Source organism: Dioscorea cayenensis, chromosome 16 (genome assembly GCF_009730915.1).
Source record: "Dioscorea cayenensis subsp. rotundata cultivar TDr96_F1 chromosome 16, TDr96_F1_v2_PseudoChromosome.rev07_lg8_w22 25.fasta, whole genome shotgun sequence".
Lineage (NCBI taxonomy): Eukaryota > Viridiplantae > Streptophyta > Magnoliopsida > Dioscoreales > Dioscoreaceae > Dioscorea > Dioscorea cayenensis.
In genome coordinates, this window is record NC_052486.1 from 22,987,262 (window position 1) to 23,006,735 (window position 19,474).

General features: G+C 39.2%; 4 protein-coding genes and 1 pseudogene across 4 annotated transcripts; 1 reads left to right on the plus strand and 4 right to left on the minus strand.

Moving 5' to 3' along the window:
- Positions 1 to 2: 2 nt before the first annotated feature.
- On the minus strand, positions 3 to 3,496 carry LOC120279645. The gene is made up of 9 exons (XM_039286567.1): positions 3,180 to 3,496; positions 2,312 to 2,440; positions 2,123 to 2,194; positions 1,823 to 1,968; positions 1,620 to 1,734; positions 1,465 to 1,545; positions 759 to 896; positions 594 to 681; positions 3 to 479 (listed from the first exon to the last, which is right to left on the minus strand). Exons 1-9 carry the CDS (start codon positions 3,204 to 3,206, stop codon positions 349 to 351), a joined length of 927 nt encoding a protein of 308 aa, XP_039142501.1. The 5' UTR covers positions 3,207 to 3,496; the 3' UTR covers positions 3 to 348.
- A 122-nt stretch (positions 3,497 to 3,618) lies between these two features.
- Positions 3,619 to 5,743, plus strand: LOC120279647 (UDP-N-acetylglucosamine transferase subunit ALG14). The gene is made up of 6 exons (XM_039286568.1): positions 3,619 to 3,788; positions 4,212 to 4,391; positions 4,472 to 4,617; positions 4,935 to 5,072; positions 5,158 to 5,217; positions 5,342 to 5,743. Exons 2-6 carry the CDS (start codon positions 4,229 to 4,231, stop codon positions 5,516 to 5,518), a joined length of 684 nt encoding a protein of 227 aa, XP_039142502.1. The 5' UTR covers positions 3,619 to 3,788; positions 4,212 to 4,228; the 3' UTR covers positions 5,519 to 5,743.
- A 99-nt stretch (positions 5,744 to 5,842) lies between these two features.
- LOC120279648 (probable purine permease 11) lies at positions 5,843 to 7,095 on the minus strand. Its single transcript, XM_039286571.1, has one exon. It carries the CDS (start codon positions 6,796 to 6,798, stop codon positions 6,340 to 6,342), a length of 459 nt encoding a protein of 152 aa, XP_039142505.1. The 5' UTR covers positions 6,799 to 7,095; the 3' UTR covers positions 5,843 to 6,339.
- A 451-nt stretch (positions 7,096 to 7,546) lies between these two features.
- Positions 7,547 to 8,712, minus strand: LOC120279643 (probable purine permease 11). Its single transcript, XM_039286566.1, is given in 2 exon segments — positions 7,547 to 7,915; positions 7,917 to 8,712. Coding segments are annotated over 2 exon segments (1,101 nt in total). The 5' UTR covers positions 8,691 to 8,712; the 3' UTR covers positions 7,547 to 7,588.
- Positions 8,713 to 8,734: 22 nt separating this feature from the next.
- Positions 8,735 to 10,285, minus strand: LOC120279646 (annotated as a pseudogene).
- Between the last annotated feature and the right edge of the window lie 9,189 nt (positions 10,286 to 19,474).

Sequence of the window (19,474 nt, forward strand, 5' to 3'; positions counted from 1 at the left end):
CTGACCAGAAATTTTCATATCAAAGGTTACACTTGTATTAAGAAAGAGTCCAAACATCTACAAACAAATGTATAATCATGTGCATGAGATTTAGTCACAGTAATGGCTCGATGCTGAACGCACTACACAAGCACAGTAATATTACAAAGTATACAATGATATACAATGACATCTCCCTCTTCTTGGCTATCAGACATAAAGAAAATCTTGGACACAATGCTGTGTTCCTAACTGCTAAGGTCCTCAATTTCATAGCTTTAGCATTAGAGCTGAAAAGGAATGCTATATACCTGCCAATGTAGCCAAAAGTTGGTTGAACTGGAAGTATTTGTCCAAGGGGATGTTGATTCAGGTATATAAAGAGTCGCATTCCTTAACTTGCTTCTGTTTGTTAGTTGAAGATATGCTGTGGTGTCTCTTTATTTCTGTATTCATCGAAGCTTCCTTCCTTCGAACTTTGGGCCCAAGAGAACCTTCAACTGCAGAAAAGAGTTCATCAAGAGTTCTGCCTATTCAAAAATTCAAGACAATCAATCGATAAACAATACAAGGAAATGGTAGACCGTAACTGGCAGAGAAAAGAGTTCATCTACCTTGCCATTCCAAGACGATTTTTGACTCTCCTTTGATCAGTTTCGGATACTGACTTATGCGAGAATCTTCTAGAATTAATTTTTCAACCTGGACCGCAGAAGGAAATATCAGATCACCAAATAAGCTTCTATGACAGTAAGTAAAAGACTGTGTCTTGAGACTACCTCCTTCCATAACTTAGCATCCTTCCTCTCCTTTGGCAGAAGTAGATGATCCCTTAACCAAGAAGCAACCACCCATTTCTCATCTCCACCCTTTGCATTCTTCGCCATGACAGCATTTTGTTCAAGGATCTCACACACCTATCAAACACGATGCTTTAGTTTTATTACAAACATTAAATTGCCTTTGTGGTTGCATAAAAACAGTCAATGGCCCAAGGGAATAACAACAATGTTACTCAACAACTATGTATAATCTGTGTCAGGTTTCCTAAATGCACATATAGCAATAACTCTAATTCTGATTTTAGTATTTTACTGCAGAATGTGACTTGCAATGTTTTTTTGATATATATATATATATATATATAGAGAGAGAGAGAGAGAGAGAGAGGACTGCCAAAGAAGGTGCCCTTAAGTTATCAAGGTAGATACAATTTTCCTCTATGCCCATTGAATATTCAAATATAATTTACTTAGTGCATCCCTGTCATGCACTGTATGGATGGCTAAGTGAAATAACCATTTGTCTTGCATGCTAGCACAATCTAGAAGATGACAAGTTGGGAAAAAAGTCAAGGACCTCACGCTTCAAACACATAATCAGACTTTGTAAAGCTCTTGCTTAATCCAGTTATGGAAAACTTAGCAACAGATCATCCAAGATGAAAAAGAGAAATTTTGTTTGATCTTATTCAAGAAATAGCACCTGCTCATATAGTTCCTCAGCTCTAGCCAAGAGAGTGTGTCTTTTTTTTATTCTCCATAAGACTCTTATCAACCCTATAAGCTGTTCAGTCCAAAACATATCAGCACATTTCAATCAATCAAGAAGGTCGCAAAAATAAGTACACAATTACATACCATAACAGCAACTGCCAGTATATGTAGGAGATGTTTATACATCCACTGGCGAGCACAACAAAGGAGGGGTTTATGCATTTCTGCTGACATGTCAGGGCACTTAAAGTCTTTGTTCCTGAATGACAAGTAGAATAAAAAGGCACAAGATGGTAATCGCTCTTACATGCATGGCAACAAGTAATACTTTCAAGTGAGATGAATACCCAGAGATATCTGGTCTTGTCTCCAGACTGTTTACAATGCTCTCCAATGCTCTCCTCTTTGCAAACTCAAACACATTGTCTTCCAAGTGAATATATTTGTCCGACTTACTTTCATCAAGAGCATTCAGAATATCAGACTCTGGAACCTGAAAAGCATAAGCCACTCAACAACATAGCCAATTGTGTTCCTCATGAAACAAAAAACTTCTTCTCAAGTGTCAGCCTTCAACATATATACTTTCTCTACCAGAACTATAAACTCTCTGTGTATATATGATGAAGATGGGCATAGTAACAAACCCAGATTTTTCCAGCTTTTCCACACAAAATTTGAGCATAAGAATCACAAACATGGTCTTCTAACCCCTTTGCCTGCATTTTTTTTTGGTAATACAATCATCAACAAGTGAATATATTTGAAATCTGGAAAATTATTCATTGGAAATAATTCACAAGTTTCAAATGAACCACAACTAGTCAACAACATACCAGTTCCTTAGCTGTTTGATTGATCGATCTGTCCTCTATGCACACCCTCCCATGCCTTTTTATACCCATGAAAGCACTCCAAATCACCATTAGAACAGCGTCCATTATCAGGGCAAGGCTCACAAAACTCTGCAAGACTATCAGCAAGTTAAAACAGCAGAAATCACAAGCACCAACATTCTGCAGAAAAAGACTACAAACTATAAACATGTAATCAACAAAAAAGAAAAGACCCTGGTTTGCTTTAGTGATCAAGAACAATTGAGAACCTAGAATCCAATGACTAAAAAGTTAAATCAGACTCACATTTACTCTGTCAGTTACCTGGTTGAAGAGTAAACAACAGGGAGCACCTCCCAATCTCAGCCTAATGAATGCCATAGCTGTGGATTGTTTTAAATTTTAATGCAACCGCAGAGAGGAAGAAGAAAAAAATTGAAATATGGGCAGTGAAAGGTTTGGAGGAGCTGAATTCCACAACAGAATCCATGAAGATGAAAATTCAGCAGAATGTTACAAGTGAGCCTAGAATGTTACTGTACTAACCCAAAGAGCACTGCAATCTACACAGAATGCAGCTTCCCATTTCAAAGATTTGAATGAAATCACAACACTCTGCACTTTTTCCCAGAAATTAGTTGGATTGTAAGAATTTTTCTAGCAAAACCACAGCTAAATGGTTTTCAATCTTTATCTTAAGGTTTCCATAGCTTTTTGCACTCATTTCCATCCATTTTCAACCAAAATACAAAGCGAAAAAAAAAATTCAAATTCAAATTCACGCATATTACTGTTCAAGAACTCAAAGGTAGGCAAAATTTGAATAAGAAGATGAATTTCCTGAAAATCAAGTAACAGAATCAATCACCAGGATCGAGATCGAAAAAGGATTCATTGCTTTCGCAGAAGGGTTTCTGACGTCGATTGAGAACACCGGCAGCGAAATGGCAGGCGACCGCGACGGAGGCGGCGATGGCGACAACCAAAAGAAGCTTCACCAGCTCCTCCCTGGAGGGGAAGAGGCTAGAAGAGGGTTCACTGAAGACCCAACCCATCAGAGAACGATCCCTTCTCCGGGATTTCGAGCGCTTCTTGGCGGTGGTGGCGGACATCACCGGCGATGACGGAGCTCGATCGGAGATAAAGCTCCCGTTTTTCCATTTTTGTATATTTCCCTTTACCTCCCTAAATATTAAATATTTCCACAACCAGGGGTTTTTATATAAAAATTATAAATTTTAGAGGGTTATATAAAAATTAAGAAGTTTTATGGGGTTTATATGTAAAAAAAACCATTGATATCTCTTCGACCAAAGCTCAGGCGTGATGGCGGCTTGTTCTTTCTCTTCTCCCTTTCCCCCGATCATGGTTCCTCTCCGCCGGACCTTGTTCTCTTGACGTTGGCGGCGAGGTCCTCTTCTTTGTCTTGAGCCTTTGCTTTCCCCTCCTTGAGAATCTAGGAAAAGCCTCGGTCCATGTATGTTGACATCGCCCTTCTCTTTTGTTTGCTTTTCATGTTATTCTTTATCTAATTTCGGTCGTTTAATGGATGTGAGAATTGTATTGATTGTAATTTCTGAAGATTCAGTGAAAAACATCTTGTGAGCTTTAATTGTCTCAATTCTCAATACCTTAATTCATTTTCGTGTATTAAATGAGTAATTTTGTTTAAGGTTTCGATCCGTGGCTTGTTCATCTTTCTCAGGGAAAATAGAAAGAAAAATGACTAATTTTGTAGGCATTTTTGAGATCATTTGCGTATTTGCATCTAGCTGCCTGAATTCCCTGATGTCTTTGCTATGCCTCATGATTGCTTTTTAGATAATGGAATATGATTTAGGATCTCATTCTGATTGGAAAGCTGCAATTTTTACTCTATTTTGTGGGTTATTTGAATCAGATTTGATCTTTAATGACATGGAGGAATACCTTGAAGCTGGTTTTCCCAAGCTTGTCCTGTTGTTTGTTGCAATCATCATTTCTCTGATTGCAATTCGTTTGACGTATGTTTTCCTAAGGAGTGGAAAACCATTTGTAGTTCCACCAGAGCGTGTTAGCACTATGATTGTTCTCGGGTCAGGTATGATGAATTTTTGATAAATCTTTTTTTGGTATAATTATGAGTATAAAGATAATGATTTTGATTGATTTCATGTATAGGTGGTCACACGGCGGAGATGCTTAGCATAGTGAATGTGCTCAACAAGGAGAGATTCTCACCAAGGTTTTATGTTTCCGCCGCAACTGATAACATGAGTCTTCAAAAGGCGCAGGTTTTAGAGCAATCTTTGTTGCATCAAGGGAAGGTACATTGAATCTCCATTTTAGGGTTTGTTTGTTGAATCTATGGATGTGACAATGTTTTGATGTTGTGCTTGTTGCATTTAACATTCAGTAGCAAGAACCAACAGCAGTATATAATTTCAGATTTTGGACCAAAAAATTGAGCATAGTAGCACCATTTTATCATCATGTAGCAATATCTATCAGGAGTATCCAAGTTTCTGTTCTGTTCGCCTCACCTTGTGCCTCATGAGGGCTGCTAAATTTGTTTATCGATTCCTTGATTTGTCATAATTTCCTAGTATGGAGCATGGCTTTCAGAAATATTTTGTCTCTTCAGGGCAATGCAGAGGCTGCTCAGTTTATGCAGATTTACCGCAGCCGTGAAGTGGGACAATCTTATATAACCTCTGTTGGGACTAGTTTAATTGCAATTGCACATGCTATATGGTTCATATTGAAAATCAGACCTCAAGTGGTATGGCTATCAAGTTTCATCTTGTGATTGATTCTCCAATCTTTATGTCCAAATGAGACAGCTAATGCCAGATGTGTTTCTTCAGATCATTTGCAATGGTCCAGGTACTTGTATTCCACTTTGTGTTGCAGCATTCATGTTCAAGGTCAGTATTATTCCTGCTTATTTATGAAATCACAATCAAAGATTTGCCTTGCGCTTTCCATCGTGATGCTTATAAATTCCTGGATGTGAATGTTCACAAACTTGCTCAATTGAATGTGCTGCAGGCAGCAGGCCTTCGTTGGTCATCAATCTTCTATATTGAGAGTATTGCAAGAGTGAGAAAGCTATCATTAAGCGGCTTGTTGCTTTACAAACTACACCTTACCGATCAATTTGTGGTGCAATGGCCACAGTTGCAGAGCAAATATCCCCGATCACAATACGTTGGTCGCATCATGTAAAGCTTTTGCCGCTACCGCTCCAGAACTTCACAGATTATCATCTCCAAATGTTCTGAGTTTTATCAATGCAGTAGTATCTGCTACTTCTGTAATGTGTTTAGATTAAGGGAAAAAATATCGAAAGATAGAAAAGGAAGCAAGAAGTGATATCGCTTTATTGTTCTTGTTTGCTGTCAATTGAATCAAATGAATGACACAAATGTCCATCAATGGAGATTTTTCTCTTGTTTTCTTCTTCGTTTGTGTGTGCCTGTGAATTACAGTGGTGGAATATATTTATCAGGGAGACAAATTATTTAAGAAAAATGGGAATTTTACCATTCATATTTTAAACCCCTCATAATCTTCATTAAAAAAAAAGTAAAAAACATTATTAAGCCACCATGGGCTCCCCAACACCGATCTTTTCTCTTTTCTCTAGCTTGTACTCAAGGTAATGCTGATAGAAATATGAAGAAAAGCCCCACAAAGCCATAAACAGGGACATCACTTTGATCCCATTCATGTTATCATGGAATAAGAACACAGCAAACACTGGCACAATTGGTGTTCCAAGGGAGTAGATGACATTGGAGAAGAGAGATGACACCTCGTAGACGAGTGCAACAGCTGAAACAATGTTAGCCTGCCAGCATATTGCAGTCATAACCAATGTTATCACATAGGACAACCTCCCTTTCTTGAACCCATCCATCTCCCCTTTCAAGCCTCTCCATTCCCCTGAAGCAAAGAGCCCAATTGTGGCTGCAGCTGTGGATGATCCTGCAGTATAAATCTGCAGTTTTAATACTAATGAAAGTTCTCGGCGTTTGATGAATTTGTCAAAGCTGAGCTGCATCTAAAGAGAGGATAAGTGAAAAACTTGCTGCTGCTGCTATTGTCAGTATGAAGCCAAGCAAATACTTCCCTCCAAATGTCTCTGAATAGTCATCAACTTTATTCTGAAATCCAATGATTGTGGCAGAGAAGGTAAGGAGGACTATAGAGTTGAATGTAAGATAAGTGAACTTCTCTGAGTTGATGAAATAGGAAAAGATGGCATTGAAACCAAGCTGTGTGGCAGATAACAATGAAAATGTTGAGACAGGGAGATAGAGAAGACCATAAGAGTACATGAGGTTGGCAAGAGCAGCCGTGATACCGAAAACGGCATAAATGACAGCAAGCTTGGCAATTGGAAGAGGCTTAGCAGCAGCTATGGATGTTGATTGGTTGCTGAGGAGAAGAGGGAGGTAGAGAATGGGAAAGCCTGCACCGTTAGTGAGAGTTTGCAACCACATGCTATTACCACCTTGATCATAGTAGAAAACGATTAAGTAAGGTGCCGGCTACCAGGCCGGCGACGAGGAGGAAGGTGTAGATGGACACCTTAAACAACCACTGCACGTCCCTGGTCATGGATGGTGTTGATTGCAGTGATGAACTGGGGCAATTCAGTGGTTGAATCAGTTGATTAGTATCCATAATATGAAACTGAAATTGCTCAACCTCACTCTTTACTTAGTTTGCAGGTGGTTGTTATTGGTTTAGAATATTCTTGTGGTTTCAATGGTTTGCAGGACATTATTGTTTCCTTATCTTGATTTAAATTATTTCATAGTGAACTTCCTCCACAATCTTATATTGCTTATGTGTCATTATCACTGCCTTTAAACTACAAAACATTATTGAGTTTTGTTTGTATTGATGGAGTGATGAGAAGATGAGTTCAGGATTCTTTTGCTCCAGTTTTTCTTCATTTTGCCTTCACAGATATAGAGAACAAACAACTGAAATATCATTGGCTTAAGAATTAGATGATGTGTTTGATTATTACAGGTTCGTGATGGGTTTGAATATTGAAGTTCCGTGACGTGTGTGATGATCAAAGTTGGGTGTTCTGTCAACATTACAGCAGATAAATTACTTTACCTGAAGTAACAGATACTTGTTCAACAACCTTTGATTTAAGGATTTTGCCTAATGCAACAGACACTTGTTCAACAACCTTTGATTTAAGGAACAAACTTCCATAATTCAGGTCAGTCATTCTTATTATTAACCTTGATTAACATTCATGGCTTTTCATATTTAAACTCTACCATTGAGTTGCATGGATTCCCTGACTCCCAACAGTGCTGTTTTCTCCTTCTTGTAGTCAAGATAGTGCTGATAGAAGTATGAAACAAAACCCCACAAAGCCATCAGCAAGGACATCACCTTGATTCCATTTATTGTATCATGGAACAAGATGACAGCAAATACTGGAGCAATGGGCACAGCAAGGGAGCTGATGACATTAGAGAACAGAGAAGACACCTCAAAGATGAGTCCTACAAGCCCAACATTAGTAACTTGCCAGCATATGGAAGTCCAAACCAAGGTCATCACATAGGACAGTCTCCCTTGGTTGAACCCTCTCCATGTCCTTCTTCAATTCTCTCCACTCTCCAGAAGCAAAGAGTCCTATGATTGCCCCAACAGTGGACACAAGTGCAGTATATATCTGCATGTTAAGAACTGCTGAAAGTGCTCTGCATTTGATGATCTTGTCAAAGGTGAGCTCCATCAAAGAGAGGTTGAGGGAGTAGGTTGCTGATGCTGCCAGTGTGAGGATGAAGCCAAGCATGTATTTCCCTCCAGATGTCTCTGAAGAATCATCAGAAGCAGGCTGAAAGGCAATAATGGCAGCAGAGAAGGTGAGGATGATGACAGAGTTGAATGTAAGATGAGTGAACCTCTCTGAGTTGATGAAGTAAGAGAAGACAGCATTGAAGCCAAGTTGTGTAGCAGATACCAATGAGTAGGTTGAGACAGAGAGATAGAGAAGGCCGTAAGAGTACATAAGGCTGTCTCCAGTGGCCATAAGGCCAAGGATGATATAGATGACAGTGATCTTGACCAGGGGAAGAGGGTGGGAGGTAGATGAGGATGATGAGTGGGTGGTGATGAGCAGGGGAAGGTAAAGGATGGGAAAGCCAGCAGAGAAGGTCAGAGTTTGCAACCACTTGCTTTTACCACCTTGATCATAGTAGAAACGACCGAGAAGAGTGGCAACTGACTGACCGGCGAGGACAAGGATGGTGTGGACTGATACCTTGAACCACCACTGCAAATTCCTGGCCATGGTTTGTGTTGATTTTGGCAAAAAATCAGTGCCTTCTAGTGGTTCTGTCAGGTAATATGCATCCATATTGTTAACTAGAATTGCTCAAACTTAATCTCTAGTTTGTCTACTTTTTTTTCATTCAGTTCTCTGGTTCACATGATTTGGAATATTGAAAACATCAATTTTGTTGCTTGTTCTCCCCGGAACCATATAATAAAACATTTTTTTAATGAAGTGGACCTCAGTAAACTAGTGGATCTGCTTTTATTGGATAAAAGTGAAGAGGAGATAACATTAAGGTAAATTATATTCTACTTTTCATCTGGTTGTTTTACAGGGATGAAGAAGGAACAACAGAAATCTCCATTGAATCAGTTGCAGCTAGCTTTTTGGCTTTAGAATCATCAAGATACTGTTGATACATGTAAGAGAGGAACCCCCAGATAGCAATCAGTAATGACATGATCTTCACTCCATCCATTCTATCATTTAAGAATATCACAGCAAAGATGGGCACCAGAGGTAAACCCAGAGTCCCAATCATATTGGCCAAGAGGGAGGAAGCCATAAAGACCAGTCCTACAATTCCTACAGATACCATTTGCCATGAAATTGCAATCCATACTAAAGTCATCACATAGGCCTCTGTTCCCTTCTTGAACTCCTCCATCTCTCGTCGCAAGCTCCTCCATTCTCCGCTCGCGAAGAGCCCGGTCACTGATGCACATGCAGCAATGAAGCTTGTGCATGTCTGCAATTCAAACACAATTCTGAAGCTCATTGTTTTGAAATACTTTTCAAAGGTGAGCTGCAATAAGGAGAGAAGCAGAGAGAAATAGAGCAGATGCTGCTAATGTGAGTATGAAGCCGAGAGCGTATTTTTCTCCGGTGACATGGTTGGAAGACTCTGAGCTGGAATGGAGACCGATAAGCACGGCGGAGAAGGTGAGGAGGATGACTGAATTGAGTACAAATGCAGTGAGCTTCTCCGAGTTAATGTAGTAGGAGAAGACGGCATTGAAGGCTAGTTGAGTTGCACATATGAGAGAGTAGGTAGAGACCGGGAGAAACAAAAGGCCGTAGGAGTACATCAAGTTGTTGCAAGCAATGACAATGCCGAACAAAATGTATATTGCCACCTTGCTTTTAAGTGAATTTGGAACAGAGTTAGTCGGAGAAGTGGATGATGGAAAGAAGAGAGGGGAAGCAGAAGCAAAGGCGAGCCGGCGGATTGGATGAAGGTGGCCATCCACTTACTATTTCCACCTTCGTCGTAGTAGAATCTCCCGAGGATGGTGCCGACTGTCTGACCGGCGAGGATGAAGAAAGACATGATGGCAACTAGCAGCCACCATTGCCAATGCTTCATCTTTATGTTTTTGATGCTCAATTGTTTGGCTATCTTTAATTGGATGAAGAACACATTCTGAATCAATACAAATACTGAGAATTATTGACATGGGGGATTGGAACCCATGTCTGTCATTTTGTTGCAGAAAAAACATTCTGAATCAATACAAGAAGTTGAGAATTATTGGCATGGGCTTGGAGCCAATGTCTGTTACTTTGTTGCAGAAAAGTACAAGATAGCACAACCACACTTATCCATTTTCAGAACATGGACTGATAAATTCCAAATGAATATGCTCACAGAAAACTATAAGAAAACAAGAACATGACTTCGAATTGAGATCAATAAACAAGTTTTTTTTAAGTTTACAATGCAATCACTGTCTTCGTAGCTTTGATATCATCAAAATAATTCTGACACACATAAAGAAACAAAGCCTCAAACGGCAAACAAGAACAAGATGGCTTCCATCTTCACTCCATCCATTTTATCATATATGTTCTGTTACCTTTGGTTTTGGTTTGTGTGCCCCATTACAGAAAGAATAAGCAAGCATGCATGTTAAGAATAACATGTATGAATACAGCATTGAATACAGCATTGAATACTAGTTATGTGGCATAAAAGACTGTATGAAAACATCTGAAGCCACCGACCTTGGCTTCCAGAAGGCAGCACCACCAATATTCATGAAGCTTCTCACCACCGCCTCATTTTCTCACCACCGCCTCATTAATCTAGAATCTTCAAGCATAGTTACCACCGACTTATCACCCTATAAAAACATGCTCTCCATTGCTAATGTAACAATGAAAAAGCAAGCTAAAGCAACTTGAGTGAGAGCTAATCAAGAGAGAGTGAGCATAGGTATCAAGAGAGAGAAGTAGTGCATAGTGAGAGAAAGTGTGAGAGTGTGAGAGTGGTTTGTAAAATAAAAAAAATTATTTCAAGTAATTAATAATAGAAAATGTTCCATATATTCTCTCTCATCTCAACATTTCTGGTATCAGAGCTAGGTTGCAGGGAAGATTCTGCCAGATCATCGACGAGTGCCCAAGAATAAGGAGTTCACCAGTGTTGCAAGAAGTTCGCCAGTCGTAGTAAGTGGAGTACCGGTATTCTGCCGAGGAGGCTTGCTGGACGTCAGGTGACCCAGACACAGCTATGGAGTTCGCAGGTACGACTGGTGGTTTAAAGAAATTAAACAATAATAATTACATAAATTGGAAGGCCTGCATAGAGTCTTATCTACAAGGACAGGACCTATGGGAGGTCGTAGGTGGGTCGGAAACGACTCCACCAGATGTCACTTTTGAAGAAGTGGCAGATGTTGCTGGTGATTCTAAATCAAAGGAGAAGAAGGTTCTGGAGGCAGAGAAGTCAAAAGATGAGGCTCTGCGAAAGTGGCGCATCAAAGGCGTGTAAGGCGATGTTTGTTCCGAGCAAATTTGCTGGAAGATGAGTTGTTGGAGTATATCGGAGATCGTCGCTACACCAAAAAGTTGCATGGGACACTCTCGCCACACTATTCTCCAAGAAGAATGATGCTCGTCTCCAACTACTTGAAAGTGAGTTGATGACAATCTCACAAGGAAGTATGACGATTAGTCAGTACTTCACCAAGGTAAAATCACTATGCAGTGAGATTGCACGTGTCGCCTCAAGAGAAGATCGGTGAGCAGATGAATGAGGAGGATAATTATCAATGGCCTTAAACCTCGAATACAGTGGGTTTATGGTCATTGCTCGAGGTCGCCAACACAACTAACATTGTTGGAGCTGGAGAATATGCTCGCCAATCAAGAAGCATTAGCTAAGCAAATGGCTGGTGTTTCCTTGAAGCAAGAGGAGGAGGCACTCTTCGGGTGGTAGGGAGGAAGGGTCGATTCAACCCAAAAGCGAGACCTACAATCGAAGACAAAAACAAGCCAACAAAGGAGGCCAAAGGAAAAAGACTGACCTTTCAGGGGAAGCTCGCAGTCACAGGAGTACCAGCAACCGTCCATCCAAAGGAGGTGACAGTCGAGATGACCGCTACTACAACTGCGGAAAGAAAGGGCACTATGCACGAGACTGTTGGCATAAGAAGAAAGGCCAAGGAAATGCAGTAACATCAAGAAATTAGAGGGCCTGGAGAGGTATAAGGGGAAGCAGGTGATTGTGACAGCTAATAACTCCAAGCTGCCCATCACCCACATTGGTAAAACACTTATCTCCCCGCGCTTCAATTCAAATCAAATTAAGCTGCAGGACGTCTATCATGTTCCCGGGATGAAGAAGAACCTGTTGTCAGTCTCACAACTGACAGCACAAGGAAACTATGTGGTATTTGGGCCACAAGAAGTCAAGGTATACCGTAATCTACAGGCATCAGGCACTCCAGTAATGGAAGGTCGCAAACTGGAGTCTATCTATGTGATGACTGCAGAGTCAGCCTATGTAGACAAGACCCGGAAGAACGAGACGTCTGACCTCTGGCACGCAAGACTGGGGTATGTGAGCTATCACAAGCTAAAGTTGATGGTGGAGAAGTCAATAGTCAAAGGCCTGTCCGACATAGAAGTACGAACTGACACAATATGCGCTGGGTGTCAATTCGGTAAGGCTCATCAACTTTCCTTCCAGCAATCTAAATTCAGAGCTAAGGAGCCTTTGGAGTTTGTGCACTCTGACGTATTTGGACCAGTTAAGCAAGCATCTATCAGTGGTGCCAAATACATGGTGACCTTTATCGATGACTTCTCAAGGTATGTATGGGTTTTCTTCATGAAAGAAAAATCTGAAGCATTCTCCAAGTTCAAGGAGTTTAAGGAGAAGATGGAGAATGAGCTCAACAAAAAGGTACGGTGTCTTCGTACTGACAATGGAAGAGAGTATCTCTCTCAAGAGTTTCATGTCTATCTGAAAGAGCATAGGATTCGAAGACAACTGACCTGCCCCAACACTCCACAGCAAAATGGTGTTGCTGAAAGGAAGAACCGGCATATAGCAGAGATATGCAGAAGTATGCTACATGCCAAGAATGTGCCAGGGAGATTTTGGGCTGAATGCATGAGAACAGCAGCTCACATCATCAACCGGCTTCCACAAGAGAAGATGGGCTTTCTCTCTCCATTCCAAAAACTATGGAAGATCAAACCCACAGTAAGTCACTTCAAAGTCTTTGGATGTGTGTGTTATGTTTTTGTACCAGATCATCTTCGTACCAAGTTCGACAAGAAGGCGGTACGATGCATCTTTATCGGCTATGATGATGAGAGAAAAGGATGGAGATGCTGTGATCCCACGTCTGGACGCATCTACACATCCAGGAATGTGGTCTTTGATGAAGCTTCAGCTTGGTGGCCTTCAACAGACTCAGTTCAACCAAATATAAAGGAGGCTGAGCCAATAGTTGAAGAACAGTTACAAGACCAAGCTCAAGAGATACCAACAACAACTGAAGAAGACATAAGTCCAAGATCATCAAAGACCAAGAGCCCATGGAAGACAGGAGTTCATGGAGAAGCTGAAGAAGACTCTATAGAAGAAATGCCTCCACCTTTTAAGAAGATCATCCGAGGGTAAGACATCCCAATCCTAAGTATGCAAATGCTGCACTAATCATGGAAGTTGAAGAACCAACATCCTATCAAGAAGCGATTAAAAAGTGATAAATGGAAGAAAGCAATGGAGAAAGAGATAGCGACTCTCAAGCAAAAATCGAGGCGTGGGAGTTGGTGCCAAAGCCAGAAGAAGAAGTAAAACCAATCTCGTGCAAGTGGGTGTATAAGGTGAAAACTCAAGCAGATGGAACAATCGAAAGGTACAAAGATCGACTTGTGGCACGAGGATTTTCACAACAGTATGGACTAGACTATGATGAGACATTCAGTCCAGTAGCAAAGATAACAACGGTGCGAGTACTATTGGCATTAGCTGCAAGCAAAGGATGGAAGCTTTGGCAGATGGATGTGAAGAATGCCTTCCTACATAGAGAGCTTGATAGAGACATCTACATGGATCAACCACAAGGATTTGAGAGCAAGGTTCATCCAGAGTATGTATGCAAACTCAAGAAGGCATTATATGGCTTAAAGCAGGCTCCAAGAGCATGGTATGGGAAAATTGCAGAATTTCTTGTACAAAGTGGCTACAGGTTGACAGCATCAGATTCGAGCCTATTCGTCAAGCACACAGGAGGCAAGATGGCTATAGTACTGGTATACGTTGACGACCTCATCTTAACCGGAGATCTCACTGAAGAAATCCAGTGCACAAAGGAAAATCTTTCAATCCGGTTCCAGATGAAGGAGCTTGGAGAATTGAAGCATTTTCTGGGGCTCGAAGTCGAGAAGACAAAGGAAGGTATATTCCTATGTCAACAAAAATATGCAAAGGATCTACTAGAAACATATGGGATGTTGGAGTGCAAGCCACTATCTACACCAATGGAGCCCAACATCAAGCTTCGTGCAGGAGAAGGGAAAGACTTGGAAGATCCAAGGATGTATCGACAACTGGTAGGTAGTCTTATCTATCTAACTCTTACTCGTCCTAACTTGGCATATGCAGTTGGAGTAGCAAGCCGTTACATGCAAAATCCAAAGAAGCCACATTTGGAAGCAGTTCGGCGGATACTTCGATATTTAAAAGGAACTACAGATTACGGTATTCTGTATCGTAAAGGTGAAAGATGCCAAGTAACTGGGTATTGCGACGCTGATTACGCTGGTGACTGTGATACAAGGCGATCAACTACAGGTTACATCTTTAGTTTGGGATCAGGAGCAGTGTCATGGTGCAGTAAGAGGCAGCCTACCGTATCGCTCTCCACCACTGAAGCTGAGTATAGAGCAGCAGCTATGGCAGCTCAAGAAAGCACGTGATTGATGCAATTACTGAGAGATCTTCATCAACCGATTGAACAGGTAATACTTCATTGTGATAACATGTCAGCAGTGTGCCTAGCAGAAAATCCAATGTTTCATGCTAGAACCAAGCATATTGAGGTGCACTACCACTTCCTAAGAGAAAAAGTGCTGCAAGGTGAGATCTACATGAAGCTGACGCCAATAGAAGACCAAATTGCTGATATATTCACAAAGGGGCTCAACACAAAGAAGTTTGAAGACATACGTACACAACTTGGAATAGCTAGCAGATCAACAATTCAGAACAAGTTGGTGCTGAGGGGGAGTAATGAAGCCACCGACCTTGGCTTCTAGAAGGCAGCACCACCAATATTCATGAAGCTTCTCACCACCGCCTCATTTTCTCACCACCGCCTCATTAATCTAGAATCTTCAAGCATAGCTACCACCGACTTATCACCCTATAAATACATGCTCTCCATTGCTAATGTAACAATGAAAAAGCAAGCTAAAGCAACTTGAGTGAGAGCTAATCAAGAGAGAGTGAGCATAGGTATCAAGAGAGAGAAGTAGTGCATAGTGAGAGAAAGTGTGAGAGTGTGAGAGTGGTTTGTAAAATAAAAAAAATTATTTCAAGTAATTAATAATAGAAAAAGTTCCATATATTCTCTCTCCTCTCAACAACATCAAAGTTATAAATGGCTATGATCAGGCCTGAGACAATGTATATAGGAAAAAGCTTGTCAAGAATAACATGTTAAGTGCCACCATGAACCTCCATCTCTGTTTGTTTGCCATTTTCGGTCATGGAGATTGCTTGAAGGGAGTTGCATACATTGGCGTGCTGGATGGGAACCATTTTAGGGAAAAATTAGCTACCATTCTATTATTATAGGAGCCACTGGTGTGCTTTTGTATGTTCTGAATCTACACCGTATATTATTTTTTATTTTTTTATTTTTTTTATGAAGTGGACAAGCCATGTAGTTAGTCGTGTGCACATAGTTAAAAAGTGAACATCTAACTATGCACCCTCATCTGGAGACACAGGATCAGGTGATAAATATGAGCTCACACTAGGAACACAATAGTACCACTTTACTGCTGGAAGAATTTAAACTTGAGACAATGAAAATTCTCTCTTTCGATCTTAAGTAAGTGGGTCGTGCTCCTGAACTATGAGCTTGTCGGCTTATAAAATATTTTCATACACTATAAAATAAAAAAATACAATTAAATAAATTAATAAAAAAATAATTTGAGACCAATGAAAAAGAGTATAAATTACCAAAAATCGCTACAATTACAGAAATAACAAAAAACCTTTCAATGAACAGTAAAATCATTTTGAGTTTTTCATACACTAATAAAAACATAAATTTCAAATATTTCTATTATTCTGAAAATTGCTCATTTGTTTCTCCTGTGGTTTTTTGCGGTTCCTGACTCGAAGAAAGCTAGATTAGAGGAGCCCGTGGCAAAAGTCAAACGCAGCCTCGAGTTTCTCTCCTTCTGGGATGCGATTCAGAGTGTCCCCCCTGAGCCCACCCGAACCCTGGTAGCTTTTGCTACTTTCTGTCCCTCCATAGAGGCCTCCACCTCTAGGGATTGTGTTTCCTTTTTGTTGTTTCTGTGTTGTAACCACTTCAGGTGGTTTTCTCTTATTTGTTGTTTTTTTCAGTTGGTCTGTTTTGGTGGTCTTATATGGTTCTACTCTTTTGCTAATGGATGTGGTTTATCCATTTTTTCAAAAAAAAAAAAAAATCAAAAAAATCACTATACTTACTTCAAATAAATAATCATTTGTTAAAATAATTTTAGACAGACAAAAATATACTAAAAATTAGAAATTAGAAATTAGAAATCAAAATAATAAAATTAAAACTACTCATTTATTTAATTTTTTATAAAATATAAACAATCTATAAATAGAATTCTGACTTTTTGTTGGGCCAAAAAAACAAACCAGCTCTTTTTACCAAGGTTGTCAGACTCGGCCCGGACATTGACCCGGTTAAGGTCAAGGGTCAGGGGTCAATGGGTTCGACCGGGTCTAACCGGGGTTGAACCGGGGTCAATAATAATATATATATAAATATTATAATAATAATAATGAACAAATATAATATTAAAACTATAATTATAATATAAAAAATTACTCAAATTTGATATTTAAATTGATAAATGACCTTATATGCACTAGTGTTTTCTAATTATATCATTTATTTTTAAATTTTTTTAAACATTTATAAATTTAATATATTAATATATAATTATTTAACTTCTCTCGGTGTTTTTTATTTATTTGTTTGTTTATTGGTTGATTTTGTCCTAATAGATAAGAAATTTAATTTACTAATTCTTATCTTTTATATGGATGATACATTTTATCAATAAATTATGTAACTTACCCAATTTCAATTGAGATTTTATTTTGTTTTAAATTTTCTTATATTTTTTATTTAGTTAGAATATTTTATTTTTATATTTTATAATAAAATTATACTCATTTATTGTTTTATTTTTTTAATAAATTAAATTTTAGAAAGTATTTAGTATTTACATAACATATTAATAAATTTTATTTTTAAATGCTAATTTTTTTATTGGTATGTTTATGATATATATATATATGTAATTCCATTTATTGATTATAAATTAAAAAACAATATTAATAAATATACATGATTTTGTAGTTTCTAATGAGAAAATAATAATAAATTATTAAATATTGTAAAAAAAAAACTCTAATATTGTGACCCGATTGACCCGGCTGGGTCAACCGGTTCCCGGTTAAACCGCCCGAGTCACCGGGTTAACACCGGATTTTTCTATACCCGGTTTAATGGGGTATACTCGGGCCGGCCACATGGCCGATTCCCAGGTTTTCTGGTTGAACCGGCCGGGCCGGTCCGGGTCTGACAACATTGCTTTTTACTGCATGGGTGATTTTATTACTTTATTATTTTTTAAATGCCAACTTATGGGCGATAGAATGCAAAGCCTGTATTTATAATAATAATAATAATAATAATAATAATAATAATAATATAACGCTTTTTTTAACAATGTAATTATTATCAAATGGCACAGGGTCCAGCATACATTAATTTTATTGTGGGAAATTAAGATGACCGGTTGTGGATACAGATTTACTGTAAAATCTTTTTTTATAAAGTATATAAACCAAATTTATTAAATAAGCAAACAGAAACAGACAAAATAGTCTACAAAATAGCGTCAATAGTGACACAGCTATAAGGGCTAAAACCACTGAAAGAAAAAAAACTGATGGTTCCGGTGGGGGTGTGATGTGTTAAGTTTACTCAAAAACTCACTCAAAGATTAAGCACTCACACACAATCAAAACAAGATAAAGGAGACAAGCAAATTGGTAACCCAATTTGGCACAACCTTGCCTACATCTGGGGGGCCAGTCCCGGAGAAACAATCCACTAAAAGAGGTATAGGAACAAGGAGTACAACACTCACTCACTCTCTCAATACAAAGAATATCCTCTCAAGATTGCCCGACGGCCACACTCAACTCTCACCGAAGAGTCTCTCACTTGTTGGCACCATCCTAAATCTTTGAGCAGGATGTCTTATATGAGCGCACCGAGCGTCTACAAAGTTACCTCTTTTAGAATTCTCCGCGAGCTTCCCTAACTTGGACACTTTCCAAAGTTAGATGTTGCAACACCCGATTACTAACATGACCCACCTTATTGAACATGGTCGAGTTCTAGCCAAATGCATCCCGAATCTGCGACCTTGACCTCCCGGTTCCTTCGATCCGCCTCGTGGCGGTTGACTCGACCCGAGCCCTCACCTTTGCAGTTGCTTCCTTCCTCGCATCACTCGGAAGGTCTCCCTCTCCCGAGGGGACGTGCCCACCAAGGCACGCGCGACCATCCCTACCAAAGATAGCCACCCGAAGATCTCCCGATCTTCCTTTTCCAAACTTGGCCCCAAGTTTGGTCTTCCAAATGATCTTCTTTTGGCTCATGGAAATATTGTTACTAAACTTGATCTTGTCTTCATCCAAGTTTAGCCTTAAATATCTTCAAACATGATCTTCAATCATCCATGCTTGGATCTTCAAATCTCTAATCATATCTTATGCAATCTTCAATCAATCTCCTCATATGACTAGTCTCCATGAATAGTTCCACCCATAGATAGCTCTTGGATCTTCCTTTAATATAGTAATGCTAAATATGGTCTTGATGATTTCCTTGGTATGTCTTTACCTTATTTAGTTTGTATCTTCAAATAGCTTCACACCAAACTAAATCTTTGTGTCTTCAAATAGCTTTATACCAAGTTTGACTTGTGTCTTCTAATAGCTTCACATGATCTTGAACTCTTGCCAATAATAGAATATTCCTCTCTTTTTAAATAGATCTTTCTAAAAAAGAGCTCTATCAAAGATATGAATTATCATCCCGGATTTTACCAATGATAGATAATCACATCAAAAATAAAACTTGCCTTTCTAGAAAAGATCATATAGTCTTGATGCACTTTCCAAAAATAATTTATCATCACATGATTATATTGAGAGAAATATATATTAAATAAAATCTTCGATCTTAATCAAATCTCCACCTTGATCTCCATTTCTCTACCTTGATCTCCATGATAACATCCTTTGCCATATC

What these genes read in the sequence shown, in the direction of transcription:
- LOC120279647 (XM_039286568.1), top strand. Translation starts at nt 4,229, where the DNA reads ATGGAGGAATACCTTGAAGCTGGTTTTCCCAAGCTTGTCCTGTTGTTT. An exon ending in TATGATTGTTCTCGGGTCAG is followed by an intron (nt 4,392 to 4,471) that starts GTATGATGAATT and finishes TTTCATGTATAG; the next exon opens with GTGGTCACACGGCGGAGATG. An exon ending in CTTTGTTGCATCAAGGGAAG is followed by an intron (nt 4,618 to 4,934) that starts GTACATTGAATC and finishes TTGTCTCTTCAG; the next exon opens with GGCAATGCAGAGGCTGCTCA.
- LOC120279648 (XM_039286571.1), bottom strand. Translation starts at nt 6,798, where the DNA reads ATGTGGTTGCAAACTCTCACTAACGGTGCAGGCTTTCCCATTCTCTAC.
- LOC120279645 (XM_039286567.1), bottom strand. Translation starts at nt 3,206, where the DNA reads ATGAATCCTTTTTCGATCTCGATCCTG. An exon ending in ACAAGACCAGATATCTCTGG is followed by an intron (nt 1,735 to 1,822) that starts GTATTCATCTCA and finishes CTTGTCATTCAG; the next exon opens with GAACAAAGACTTTAAGTGCC. An exon ending in CTGAGGAACTATATGAGCAG is followed by an intron (nt 897 to 1,464) that starts GTGCTATTTCTT and finishes CGTGTTTGATAG; the next exon opens with GTGTGTGAGATCCTTGAACA.